At 33.4% G+C, this 15,218-nt stretch overlaps 1 protein-coding gene across 4 annotated transcripts in view; it reads right to left on the reverse strand.

Annotated features, from left to right (window-relative positions):
- Positions 1-15,218, reverse strand: part of LOC125057023 (sodium/potassium/calcium exchanger Nckx30C) — a 69,223-nt gene that overhangs the window by 5,222 nt on the left and 48,783 nt on the right. For all 4 annotated transcript variants that reach the window (XM_047660440.1, XM_047660439.1, XM_047660438.1 and 1 more), the window contains 3 exons: positions 14,542-14,680; positions 11,934-12,186; positions 922-1,056 (listed from right to left, as the gene is read on the reverse strand). In XM_047660440.1, the coding sequence (XP_047516396.1) occupies positions 922-1,056; positions 11,934-12,186; positions 14,542-14,680 (527 nt within the window). The remainder of the gene's footprint in view (positions 1-921; positions 1,057-11,933; positions 12,187-14,541; positions 14,681-15,218) is intronic.

Genomic DNA, 15,218 nt, shown 5'->3' on the forward strand with positions numbered 1-15,218 from the left:
TAACGCCGCATGAGTCATGTTTTTTCGTGCGTGCAGTCGGCTCCATCGAATTATAAGACGTTGTCACGTCAAAAATGCTCATATGAAAAGATATTAATGGCAACGCTGTCGGCCTAAACGTCCTAATGAAAATATGATAATTAAAGAAATATAATCATTTAAATAAAACTTAATTAACAAATATAAACAAATTTATCGGCAGTTCTACCTAATCACGATTGTTGAAGAGCGCTTTACATGTCGATTTATAATAAGTAATATTCGCGTAAACCAAAATTAGATATGTGATTCACCGTGACAAAAAGTGATTTTTGTTGAATCACTACTACGTGACAATAGCTGATTTTATGGCAAATATTTGTGTTCTAATCATATTCATTTTGTTCTCTTAAGCGTTTTGTTTAAAAGATGTATTATAAAATAAAACCTAAAAGACATGTATGGCAACTCTACCCGAACCCCTAGCTTGTAATAATCTATATATATATATAAATGTTATGTTGGTTTGTGTACGCTTCAAAAACTCAAAAAGTTCTGCACCGATCGAGCTGAAAAGTTAGCATGATAATATATAATCCGTATCAAGGATTGTTTTTTGTTTTTATTATTTTTGTAACATTTAATTCCACAAGAATTGCAAAATTAAACTTATATGAAATGTTTTCTGTGTTTTGTTTCTCATTTCTCAACCATTCAATCACAATCTGCCACAGCGAAGCATGGCAGCTAGTATCATATATTATCAAATAGTTATCTGTCAACTTGATGTGACAGATTTCCGTTGACAAGTTTACATAACTTACAATTACATAAAAACTTTTTTATTCGTTAATTTTTTTATTTTAGTTCAATGATGATGACCGAAATGTATTATGATATTGTAGGAATAATTTATTCTCATTTAAAATGAATTGAATTTACCTGAAGCACGCGATGCTCAGGATCACGAATAGCAGCATAGCAAACAGCAGCACAATGCTACACACCATGCCTTTGGAGTTAACCTGGACCGGCGTACCGTATATCAGTCCATACAACAGCCACGGGAGGGGTAACCTGGAATAAAGATAATAATTTAAGTCAAGATTGATCAGACACTGAAAATCGGCCTTTGAGAAACCTATAATAAAACTGTGTTTATGATTTGTCAAGGTAATGACGTATCACATCACGTGTCTCAGTTTGTTTGAATAAACCTAAGGAATAAAGATGTATTAATTACTATCAAATGGAACTCCATCGTTTCCTTTTCCATTTTACATTCTCTAACAAATTGATGATTAACTATAAATATAACTAATAAGTATTGTGCTATCTTGTGTAAATTCAAAATTCGAAAATCATTTATCCATATAGGTAACCCAATGTACACTTACGTCAAACAAGAAATATAATGGGTGGCGCAAAAGTACTGGCACTAAAGAAAATTTAATTTTTTTTATATGACATTTCCTGTCATTCTGTTGTTGAAAATTGTGTAGTGAACAAATGTAAAATACACTGAAAATAAACATGGACCGTTTTACTCCACAACGTGGAATAATCGTATCGTGTCCATTATAATGATTATAATGGTCTCTTACTATAAAAATTATTATACGCGATATGATCTTTCTATATTTTACTATAAACCAATAATAAAACTCAGTTAACTAACTACAAAAGAAAAATGATTAATTGTTATATTTGTTTAAAATTAGGAAAAGCGGCCCAGGGCACGCATACTATTTCCTCTGGCATTTTCTTGACCCCACATTTGGGCCAAGGTTCCTAAATTGCGTAGATGAATATCAAAAGGCTGTGTGGGGATCATTTACGACTATCGCTAAGGTCACGCCATGTTACTTAACTTTGAACTTTCGTGTAACATTCGAAAACAGGCTAAAGAAAGGCTGAGCTTTGGCAATTACATCTACTCGTAGTAAGTTTCGTAAAGGACAAAATACCATCGGGTTAAACTTATGTACTTATAATAAAGCTTATAGTTTTAAAAATATAAATTCCTTAAATAAATTCGATTTAAAAATGGAACGAGTAAAAACAAAGGTAAAATGATGTAAGGCAATACATGTATCAAATGTATAATATTCTGCTTATGATATGTAGTGCTTTTTTTAAAATTGTCTGTGGTAAAACACAAGTATAGTTACTTACTCTGTATTCATAAACGTAAAAAATCATATTTAAAAATATTTTGTTTCTTTTATTTATCTTCTATTATTATATCAGAGATGATTGCGTTTTAAATTGTATAAGTTCTTAAATTATTATATGTGTTAGATCAATATTATTGACGTGAACAAATGAATAATTGTTCAAGCACCGTGTCTCCTAGGAAAAGTACTTTTGAATGAAAATTAGTGTGTTTTAGAACATATTCCGTTCTAAACTTCAACGTTTTGTGAACGTGATAGCAATTAGTAACTTTTAACCACAAAGTCGTACGTTCTAACACTGGCTGTACCTCAATGGATTTTCTCTACGCCCAACTAACAAATGCTTGTACCGTGAAGACATCGTGAGGCATGTCACGTAAATTAATGACGTGAGTTACGCACAGAGGGCACCAGCCCTTGCCAAGAAAAATAATCAATGATACAGATATCTAAGGCTTCATATACTAAGATTCAGTCGACATAACGACTCCTGCCTTGCGATTCTGTAACTCACACAGCGGTTTTCGCATCGGCGGTCGCTCTCAAGTCAGTCGTGAAGCAGTCATTTTATGATTTGGCATTCTGATAAGGTGGGAGCTTGTAGTTTATTGTGTATCAGAATGCCAAGTCATAAAATGACTGCTTCACGACTGACTTGAGAGCGACCGCCGATGCGAAAACCGCTGTGTGAGTTCTAAAAGTGAGTTACAGAATCGCAAGGCTGTATTTCAGTTCTTAGATCTGAGTCTTACTCATAAAGTGGTTTGACATTACAGAGTAATTATGACTAAATTATATAAGTATTTGTTATATTATAAATCACTACATCCTATTTATTGTACTTTAACGTAAATGTAGGTGAAATATAAGTCACAATTGGCGGCCATTAGACATTTCTCTGCCCCACTTTCCTTGATTTATGTCCAACAAAAGGAGCTTTTAGGGACGTATTGATTCCTTTATATAGGTTAGCGTGTGAATTATAAAACTTCTGCTTTCAATTGTTTTATGAAAAAATAAACGATTTTTGTTTAGTTAATTATGTATCTTTAATAAATGCATGAAATAAATTGTACTATTTAAATTATTAATAAGAGAGATCACGCGAAAGTTTTTTTGTTTGTTATCGGTAGTCTACGTAATTTTGTTTTATTAAAATCATTGCCCAATGACAAAAGATATCAGTGTTGACAGAATAATGGTATAATTATTATAAATAAGCTTGCAGATGCGTCAAATACATATAGAACCGCAATTATAATTTAAGCTTAGTGCTTTTCACTGCCTTAGGTAATGTGGTCTGTGGGAATTGTGGGAACCATACATCTAAATTGCTTTCCAATAGAGATTAACTGCTTAGAGATAAAATAAGCAAATTCAATTCAGTATTCTAACTCGTATATTAAAAGTTAACATTGAAATAATACATTTACGCAGAAATTAGACAGTGATCAGCAATATATTGAATAATGTAATAAATTCGCTTGCATTTGAGAAAGTCAAAAATTATGTTCGTAGCAAACTAACAGAAGTTTTGTTCTACGATACCTTGGGTGATATATCGGTCATGGTTAAATCTCTCGTTGCCTCTTAGAATGTTCAGCTAAGAAACATAAAACATTAAGTTTCTGGGCGTTACGTCTTCTAAAAAATCAACGCAATGGAATTAGGGCACGTTTAAAGTAAAGTTATTATTAAAATCATAAAACACTAGCTGGCCTGGCGAACATCGTTCCGCCTAACAGTCGATTCTTTATTTGTTTAAAATACTTATTCTGCTATTCGGGACACCAGTCTAGCTAGTAAGATAAAAAAAGAAAATTGATAAGACAACAAATACATTATGTCAAAAAATAAAAATTTACCTTCCCGGAACCCCTCCACTAACACTTGAACTTTATGCTATGGTATTAAAGTTCAAATTGACTTTTAAGTATTATTACGAATATTTTGTATGGGAATGTAGAAAAGTGTGGTTTTTAGACCTTTTCACTCATTTTTTTTTAATTTTTCTCCGTAAGAACCATCCTCGTACTTCAAGGTATATTATTTAAAAAAATCAGACAAATCGGTCAAGCCGTTTTCATGTTATGTCGTGACAACGGAAAACGGGTTTCATTTTTATATATATAGATATGATAAAACTAGCCTCGCTTGTATGACTGAGATATGGAAATAGTTATATTATGGCATCGATTCTCAAGCGGGGGTTGCGACCCTTGGCGGTCAAGTTTGTTTTAAAAGGGGGTCGCAGTCTGTTGAAAAATAATAAATAGAAACTACGTATAGGTACAAAAGATTCATTTATTAAAAGAATGAATAATGATAGTGTAGTGTTATAAAACTAAATTATAATTTTACAGTGACGCGGTCGCAAGACTTTTTTACTTAACTTTTTAGCTTTTTCGTGGTCAATAAAAATGCTTGAGAAACGATCTATTATGGAAACCATGAAAATAGTTATTAACTTACTTTATAAATAAAATCAAATGCCATTTTCACGTTAAGTTAAGACATACTTTGACAAAGCAACAAAGCCCTGACACTGTAGGGTTGTCAAAACCTTTAATGAAATCTAAAGAACGAGTTAAACATTTTACTAGATTGGTCGGGTTATACATAACAGCCTGTTTACGGACAAGATGTACATTAACATATTCTTTTAACTAAAACTCTTCTAAAATGCTATTCTATCTAGCTATTTTGTTTTAACGTACCCTCGCACGCACTTAAAATTAGTGAAATCATTACGTTTCATAATACATAATCTACTGTGGAAAGTGCAATGCTTGTGCCTACGTAAGTCGTTATTTATTTAGGCCAGAACCATTTCTATCAATGGCAACCCTAGTGGCAAGAACAGTAGGTTCTATAGAGGCTTTGGAACCGAGCCAAAGGTTATATAAAAATAAGCGGAGAATATTATAATTGTCTTTTCCATTTTAAAATTTGCTCATATTTCTTTTTAATGCTTTTTATCTCTGTAAAAGGGATGCTGTGTTATATTATGCCACAATGTTATATTAAACAATTGGTAAACTAAAATGTCTTTCACTGTCTTATGCTCAAGTCAGTTATTATTCGTCAGTGGTCGTGAACTATGATAATGTTACTTTATTCCCACTACACTTATATTATTAATTATTAATAATAATATTTATAAGTGGTGCTTGAAACCCATGCCTTAGTGATAGACCAGTGCAGATAGCCTTCAAAATAAATAAAAAGTGAAAAAAATTACAGTAGGATGAAACCCATTAGAAAAGCAGGGGAATATGATCAAAATGAAAGGAAAAATAAATTACGGTCGATTTGAGGTCGGGAAGGGGTAGGGGGGGAGGTTTAAGGGTAAAAAACGGTTTATCTCGATTTCCGGCAAAACTAAAAGTCCTATCGAAGAAAGTTAAATGGCAAAGTTGTAGGTAATAAAAAGATCTAAAACTTTTGTATTCACACATTTTTCAAATAACCTCAAAATTGGTGTGAAAAATTCAAAAAACCAAGTTTTTGGTTTTTTATTTTTATCTTTTACAAAAATTTATTTTTTTAAACGAAATTTGGTGAAAACTTACCTTATTATGTCCCAAATATACTGTAATTTATTTGATTAAAAATATTTATTTTTTCACTTTATTTTGAATTAATATCGAAAAAACACCCTAATTTTCAATCGAAAATTCTGACGTCAAAATTTCAGCTTTTTTCAAAAAGTTGGTGTGCTTTCAGTTCGTTGAAATCTCTACTTTCCTATGGTAAAAAAATATATATATATTACCATAGTAAATCTTCTCAGAAAATGCAAAACATCGTATGCAGTAACGCCCAGACCCGTCATACCCTTCCCTACTTTTCTATGAATCTTCTTTAAATTATAATTAGATGCCTATTTATTACTATTTTAAGATAACTTATATATACCTGAGTGACCTTAAAAAAATTTTTAGCCTTTAGATGAGCTAAAATTTTCGTATTTCATAGAGAAGTAGGGAAGGGTATGACGGGTCTGGGCGTTACTGCATACGATGTTTTGCATTTTCTGAGAAGATTTACTATGGTAATATATATATATATTTTTTTACCATAGGAAAGTAGAGATATCAACGAACTGAAAGCACACCAACTTTTTGAAAAAAGCTGAAATTTTGACGTCAGAATTTTCGATTGAAAATTAGGGTGTTTTTTCGATATTAATTCAAAATAAGGTGAAAAAATAAATATTTTTAATCAAATAAATTACAGTATATTTGGGACATAATAAGGTAAGTTTTCACCAAATTTCGTTTAAAAAAATAAATTTTTGTAAAAGATAAAAATAAAAAACCAAAAACTTGGTATTTGAATTTTTCACACCAATTTTGAGGTTATGTGAAAAATGTGTGAATACAAAAGTTTTAGATCTTTTTATTACCTACAACTTTCCCACTTAACTTTCTTCGATAGGACTTTTAGTTTTGCCGGAAATCGAGATAAACCGTTTTTTACCCTTAAACCTCCCCCCCCTACCCCTTCCCGACCTCAGATCGACCGTAATTTATTTTTCCTTTCATTTTGATCATATTCCCCTGCTTTTCTAATGGGTTTCATCCTACTGTAATTTTTTTTGGTTTCAAAAATTATCGGCACTGGTCTATGACGCGAATTCCATTCCAATAATTTTTGAAGTTATACTTCTTTAGGCGCGTTATGAAAAATTTATAAGAGTGAAATTTTACGATGCGCGCGCACCGTGACACACAATTAACAGAATGAAGTTAGTGGCGCATGTTGCCACGCACGCCGCCTCTGTTCACTGTGTATTTATATTTATAATATTTATCCAAATGCTTTGAGTTTCTACATATAAAACACGTGTTTTCATTATACTATTGACTATAATGACTCCTTTTCCAGTCTTTGATTATTTAATTGTAATTAATTATTTGCATGCAATCAAAAACTATTTTTATTAATGCCAAAGAAGTATAACTTCTTACGCGCGTACATAAGTATACTTTTTTTTATTAATGTAGTAGGAAGCAAACGGGACGGAGGCTCATCTGACGTTAATTGATACCGCCCATGGACACTCACATTGCTAGCAGGCTCGCAAGTGCGTTGCCGACCTTATAAATATATGGACTTTTCATGTAAGATTGCATAGTTACATATAGTTCTTTTGGCCCATTATAAAAGCCTATAAAATACAATGAATTAAAGTCATTCTATCCGAATTCTAAGTAGACCAAGTCAGCGGTATAAGTCGACACTTTAACTTATCTATCACTTAATGAAAGAAACGAATTCGTGTCAAAATTGAATTTTCTTATATAAGTAGACTTGAAATTGGCTAGAGAAGAGTTTTCTAATCTCCGTGAGCAGCCAAAGAGCGGCGGAAAGCGCTGAGTGTGCAAATGTCAAGGGGACATGATCAAGAGTGACGGTTCAAGGTTCTTTGTTTCATGTTAAGGTTTTTACGTCAAAGGGCAAGTGTCTGGTACATTAGAGCCACAAATGCCAGTTATGGCACGTGACTTAGTGTAAGATTTTAGAGGACTTTATATTTACGAAAGCGTAAAAACTTATTTTGACATTTTTCCTAAACTAATAAAACTACTATCCTTGATATGTCATGTGGAACATGGTGACATGGCTGCAGCTTACAAACGTCGTGTAAAAAAAATGGCGCTTAAAAAGAGTGGCGGAGAGTTTATTGCCAGTTCTTCTCTCCCGTTCTACGCCCTGGATAAGAGAACTGGCAGTAAATGTAAAATTAGAAGCATTAATATGTATTTCTTTACTGACGAGTCATAAGTGTAAATTATGTTACCTATATGATTAAATGGTTTTTTACTATACTTTACTTTAATATAATCATGTTAGTTTTTGTCAAAACTATTTTAATTCATATTCTGTTATTATGAAAATTGGCATAAAAGCAAACAAAAGGGTTTGTTTTGACACAAAATAAAAATAATAACATCAAATTACACAGTTTTCTAGAAAAATCACACGTTTCTATCAAATCCGTCACTTTACGGACTGACTAATTTGAAATTTAAAACACATGAAATTTGTTTTTTTAATGTTGCCGTAATATTTAGTCAATGTAGTATCCAAATGTAATAAAAAGTGGATTTTTTTCAAATCCTACATTGTCTATGAAAAATTATCAGCGAAATAAACGCTAAGCAACGAGAATATATTCAGCCTGTTACTCTCTATAACTATTACTACATAAAAAAACCATTATCTATGACTCATGTAAATTCTATAAAAAAATGCAGATTTTGAGAATTTTTAACTATATTTTAAAGGTTAGGTTTCCTAGCTACCCGATACACTTGTTGTTTCGTAATACCCAATTCCCGTTGACTACTAGTTTTAGTTATATTACACATGTATAAAAAACAAGCAATTACGAATGCACAGTTTTATATGGAACCCGGACGTTATTAATTGAATACAAGGACATATAACTGTGTTCATTACACTTTATTCACAACAAAATACGTTTAACCACGGCAATACATTATGACCATTACCGCAGACCTGCTGTTCCTAGATAAACTGCCACATAAATCCTCACACGTGTTTCAAATATAATATACCCAAAACAGACCGTATACCGTTAAGATTAAAGTCAGGAACCGAACCGCTGTGACGGGAATAAAACATACAATTCAGATGGAATTCTACCACTTTCCGCAACGCTATAAAATTTATTTTATGCATTTCATCAAATTGTGATTGATGGCTTGGGGTTTATAGTTATCTAACCGTTTCCCTTGAATAGTTAACTATAAACCCCAAGCCAGTCTTATTGTTAAAAACTGCTTATTGTTAAAAGCTTAAAGATGGCTTATTGATGACACAGGCACAATCTTAATATATATAAATTACGCGTCACATTATGGACTCCTAAACAACAGCCCTGCGATTCTGTAACTCACTTCACGAACTCACACAGCGGTTTTCGCATCGGCGGTCGCTCTCAAATCAGTCGTGAAGCAGTCATTTTATGATTTGGCATTCTGAAAAGGTGGGAGCTTGTACTTTATTGTTTATCAGAATGCCAAATCATAAAATGACTGCTTCACGACTGATTTGAGAGAGACCGCCGATGCGAAAACCGCTGTGTGAGTTCGTGAAGTGAGTTACAGAATCGCAGGGCAGAACCGATTTCAATCAAATTTGTACACCGTGTGCAGTTTGATCTAACTTAAAAGATACGCTAGCTTACATCTCAATTTATACCCGCAATATTATTTTATTGTAAAATATTTGTTTATTATTTGACAGTCAAAATTCTAACAGATGGCGCTGTGTTGCTAAGTACTAACGTTTCACATAATCTACAATTTAATGGCACAACTACCAATAAGGTATAGTGTTCTCCTACCGTTTCCCTTGAATAGTTTATTACTTTGTAATATAACAAAAACTATCCACAGCAACGCTTGGCCGGTATGCTTGTTAAGAATAATTGTTATTGTTAATTGCAGATAAGGCAGAAAGCGTATTTCCATAAATCTCATGTACTCTAAACACGTGATATGAAAAAATATATAATTATATTAGCAATGAATTTGTATCACTTCGGCCGTGCTCCATGGGTATATTTTAGCATAACAGAAGCCCACATAGACTTGGAATATTATACGCGTAGTAAATTAAACAAAATGTATGAAAAGTCTATATTATTCAGAAACTGACAACGTTGTTTGGGTGTATTACAAATTTATTACAATATTATCAAAAACGTTGTAATAGTAATAACGACTGACTATTTAATTACATTCTATTTTTTGCATCACGAAACATTTTCATTCGAAGATTTAGGTTTTACAGTGACCTCAATTGCAATCTTAAAAGTAGCATTCTCTCAAAACTTTTGCATTCAAAACTCTTAGTCTTTTCTGCCTCATAAATCTCTATGGATTAAAAAAATACGTTAAAAGATATTTAACGTTAGAATCCAAGCGGAATAAAAAAATACTCTCCAGACAATCCCTTGCGGATGCACTTTTATTTTTGTCTGTACATCGTCTGTAGACTTCCGATCGATATTGCAAGCACAACGTGGACCTTAACCAGTTGGTATAAGGACTTGATTCCTACATTTAAACTTTGGCGGTGTCCAAAAGAATCAGAACCTTCTGTGCATGACTTAAAGTCGATTTCTCATTGATAATTTGAAGAGGGGTTGTGTACAAAATTACTTATCTATAAACATTTAAGTATATTGTACAAGTTTTACAAAGTTGAAATTAATCCCCACTAAATCGGATATTGCTACAATGATGTCCGAAGGTTGACAGGGAAAAACAGCTTCTATTAGCTTTTGAAGCTTTTCTATAGATTGTAATTTATAACTTATTTAACAAAAAGCTTTTGAATTTGATGGTTTAATTAGCTATCGAGGTAATTACCTAAATATGAATTTTATTATTGCATATTTTCTAGAATCGCGGCGTTTATCAGCCCGTCTTAGACTACGAGTAGTTTCTGTAGGATTGTATGGGCAACACTCTATTTGAAGACCTGAAGTCTAATCCTGCTTTATAAAAAAATCTAATAAAAGTCACTCTTTAGCGTCTGTCCTAACCTTTATCGCTGAATCTTAACTTAAGTGTGTACTGCCTTCATTCTAAAATAAAAATTAGAATGATTTGATGAAGAGATGCTGGTAATTCTCGGTATGTTCAAAATATATTTACCAGCTAAGGGGTTGGTATAGTAAGAGTACCGAGAGTTTTTTACGCCGGCTTTTTCTCTCGGCCTACACCCTCTGTCTTCTTTGCCGATGAGTAGGGATGCCTACAAATTCAAATTTAATGACGTGGAATAAGTGATACATGTATCTTATGTTCCATAATAAACATATTTTTATTTTATAATTTTAGCCTTTGTATTAATGTGGATGTTACACTTAATTAACTTTATTAGTTAGGTATTTAAGTGTAAGATGGGAAAAATTCAAGTCAAGAGACGGGCTGGTTGAAGGAAGAAGTCAGGGTTGCGGAACGTACGGGAGTGAGTGGACCGGCATCACATCCACCGAGGAACTTTCTAGACTAGCGCAAGATACCCGGCACATCAAGTTGCTAACAGTCAACGTGGCAATAAAGTGGCATCAGAAGTAGTGTAAGAATCGATATTTTTAAGCAAGTGTAAAACGTGTACTGATGAGAATTTTGTATGAGTTTGTTTCTGGATAGTTTAAACACACATTTGACATTGATTCGAGCTAATGCTCAAAACGCTTGCGTTAATACGCTAAAGCTGTATAAAAACCAAAGATTAACCTCTTAGTCGTAAACGGATACACAATTCAATTAGTTATAGAATGTATTGCCGTCGTTAATTTATATCAACGTGACGCCAGAGGAAAATTTTCCCGATTTTTTTATTTGTCTTTATTTTATTATAGGAAACTAGCTGTCCTGGCAAACTTCATTTTGCCAGCACAGCTAGTTAGGTAGTAGCTAGACATATCATTTATAATAAAAAATAGGGGTTGATCGTAGAGGGGTGAAAATTAGGGGTTGTATGTATTTTTAATGCTGTATCATAAAAAAAAGTATCTAAAAAGTTAAACTTAGGGGTGGACTACCCTTAACATTTAGCGGGATGAAAAATAGATGTTGTCCGATTCTCAGACATACCCAATATGCATACAAAATTTCATGAGAATCGGTCAAGCCGTTTCGGAGGAGTTTAACTACAAACACCGCGACACGAGAATTTTATATATTAGATTATCCTTCAATATTTTACTTAAATAGCTTGTATACTCACCCCACAGTGACATCGAAGATATTGCTTCCAACTGAGCTCGACACAGCCATATCCCCGAAGCCCTTCCTGGCGACTATCACCGAAGTGATCAGGTCAGGCACAGAAGTCCCCGCAGCGAGGAGCGTGAGCCCCATCACCTCGGGAGGCACATGGGCCGTCGCCCCCGCAATGTTCGCCCACCACACCATGAGGTAGGAGAAAAATGCTATCCACACTATCGACCCTATAAATGTTATAGGGAATAGCGTCTTCCCTGAAAAGAAAAACGTTTTATTAATTTAATAGAGGGTAAACAGTCAGTAGTAGAAATAAACAATATTCATCGCGTTTCATTGGAGGATAGCAAGAAAGATAGAACAATTGTTTAATAATTGATGCTAACGCCAAAAAAGAAAAACAAAACCACCAAAAAGGACTGTCACTAGCAACGCTGACTTTCAGAGGGCCCCATACGGTATTGGAGAGAGTATCACCCATAATACAATACACGCTGAACAGTAACGTTAATAATTGAATTTATTAGTTGGGGTGCTCATTATAAAATTATAAATAGTTAAAACGATAAAGAACCGCAATTTAAGCCGCTAAAACCGTTTTTTGAAATGCTGATAATAATTTACGTATTTGTGTAATATTTTTATAGAAAAGGGCAGGAGCTCATCTAATCATATGAGTTATCGACGGTGTCATAGACACAATAGCGTTGTATAGAACATACATTGTCATTGTAACCCAAAAAAGAAGTGGAGGCGCCCTAGTTTTTTTTTTCAAGTCAACCATAGTCGTCTTCCTAACACGAAAAATAAACATCTATTTCCAATAAATGAACCAAATTACCGTCCCAAAGCCTATTTAGACACACGCGAAACTTTAATAGTTATTATTTAAAATAATAAAATTAAATCAATAACGTGTGCTTAAAGTAGTGTTGCCTTATCAATGTATAGTTACTATTATTACTATAGTTATTATTAATACTCGATATTACGATTAATACTAGTAATAGTTTTACAGGGACCTATACATATACCACATGTGCCACGCAAACTGCATAAAATAAATTGATCAGTCATTACTATAACACGTGGTAAAAGATAGCAAAATATCGTCAGAGGTTGCAGGCTGTAAACACAGCAATTGGAGGCTAAATCCAATTCGTAGCGCGTAATGGAAGCTTGTCAGTGCCTAATCGCCTCTGAATGCTCCAATGCTAATTGCATTAGACTCCGATCGAATCCCGGCTATAACACCGTTATGGAATACATTGCGACAGTTTGATATGGCTTATGTGTTTGCGAGATGTATCTTAATTCCTGGGAACGTGTTCTGCGTTTGTCATTTGTTTTTATATGGCTTTTTGACTTGATCATAAATAATCACCGCACATCGCCACAGCTCTTAACAGAGACAGAGTATATAAGGTTAAATAGTAAGCGGATTACGACCAAACATTGATAATTATACGCCTTGAAATCGTTTATTTATATGGTTCGTGCTGAAAACTACCGGACTGAGTGTACATGATATAGTTGAAAAATGACTTTTTAAAAAATCGAAATATAATTTATTCACTAGTTAGTTTGCGTTAAGTTATGCGTCTAACATTTACTGCCAAATCAAGGGCGTAGAATGCGAAAACTGGCATTAAAGACTCCGTCACTCTTTGAAATCACCAAGGTTTTTTTTTTAATGTTTATTACCTGCAACTATTATGCTCCCCTTCACATGTTACAACAATAAATTATTGTAATTAAATAAAAGACATAACTCAAGGACTGTAGATACCAAAATTTGCGTCGTTAAAAAGTCATTGGTAACTTCTCAAGTATGTTATGGCTGATAAACGATTACTTAACTCTGACGCGTGTATTTATAGGCTGTGGCAACATTATCATGATATAACAATTGACAATCTGTTTAGTTAGCTATAAAGCATTACGATCAATCTGGAGCAAATGGTTATTAATGGCATCGATATAATGTGTGGATAGAATAGTTAACACTTATTACTGCAGTTATGTTCAACATAATGGCTTAAACGATTTTATCTCTATTGGGTTGCTATGACATAATTTACCTTAGTTACAAGTGATGTTACGTAATTACACCATAGGCTGATGAAAGTTTCTACAGATAATCTGAGTATATTAAACTATTTTAAATTAAGAATAATTACGAATGTAGGTTATATTTGTATTTGGTTATAAGAGCAAGCATTTCTCCCTTTTCTGTGACGTGACTTCAACAACTGATCGCGTGGCGAGATGCGGACAAGGCTACGCTGTTACCGTGTTTTGCCTTACGTATGCACATTAGCGAGTCCAACATGCTCTCGACAAGACACATTACATCATGTGCAACACATTGCATCACGAAAAAAAATGTTTGATTTTTTTTATTATATCAAGCAGCAACAACTTTTATTTAGGTTGATAGGTTTCATTTCATTTCATTGATAGGTTGTTTGGTGGTTAGGCTCTTTTAGATTCTTAAAGTTAGTCTCTGACCATAGACAGAATCTAATAGACAATTAAGTTAAGCCTTTAAATTCAGGGTTGAGAATAATCTGACCCTGAATAACATACTTGGATAGGATTGATATATTTACCTCTCGGCGTCCTTGTGTCCGGGAGGGTGATCCATAATGGGAAGACAATTGGTGCGACCAACAAATACGTCAGTCGTTTCCGGAAACCCGACGGCCACGACATGTCTAGCGGTGTCGTGTCATCTTCTAAGTCTCCTATCTGTAACACAAAGAATAATTTAAAAAACTTACAACAAAACCTTTTAATTTAACCCTTAGAGCGGAAACTACCCTGATTCCGGATGAATTTATACTTAAACTCCCACTTTTTGAAAAAATACTGGTTATAAAAACAGTATTTAAATCTTTTTTCACGAATTAACCGAATTAATTGAAAGCTATCCATCTTGTCTGTCAATAGCAGATTCTTATGATCAGTATGTTTTTAAAAACAAGATTATTTATTACTAAAAATGTTGTTAGCGAATTTGTCTACAAAATTAGTACGTAATAATACACAAGAGATATGGTAGAAGTAGAAGATTTTCGCCTTCCTAATGAATCATTCGAGTCAGTCGATGTCAATTTCTTGACACATGCCTTTCCGCTTGACTGATTTTCCATGCTCTCTCCTAATTAAGGTCATAGTGATTTTTAAGATATTCAAACACACGAGTTCTAAAAGTTCAGTTCTAATTATAATAGAAAGCTTGAGATATGGAGGCGAAGATTATATCTTACAAGCAATTAAGCGATTC

The sequence above is a fragment of the Pieris napi genome, chromosome 16, assembly GCF_905475465.1.
Source record: "Pieris napi chromosome 16, ilPieNapi1.2, whole genome shotgun sequence".
NCBI classification, from domain to species: domain Eukaryota; kingdom Metazoa; phylum Arthropoda; class Insecta; order Lepidoptera; family Pieridae; genus Pieris; species Pieris napi.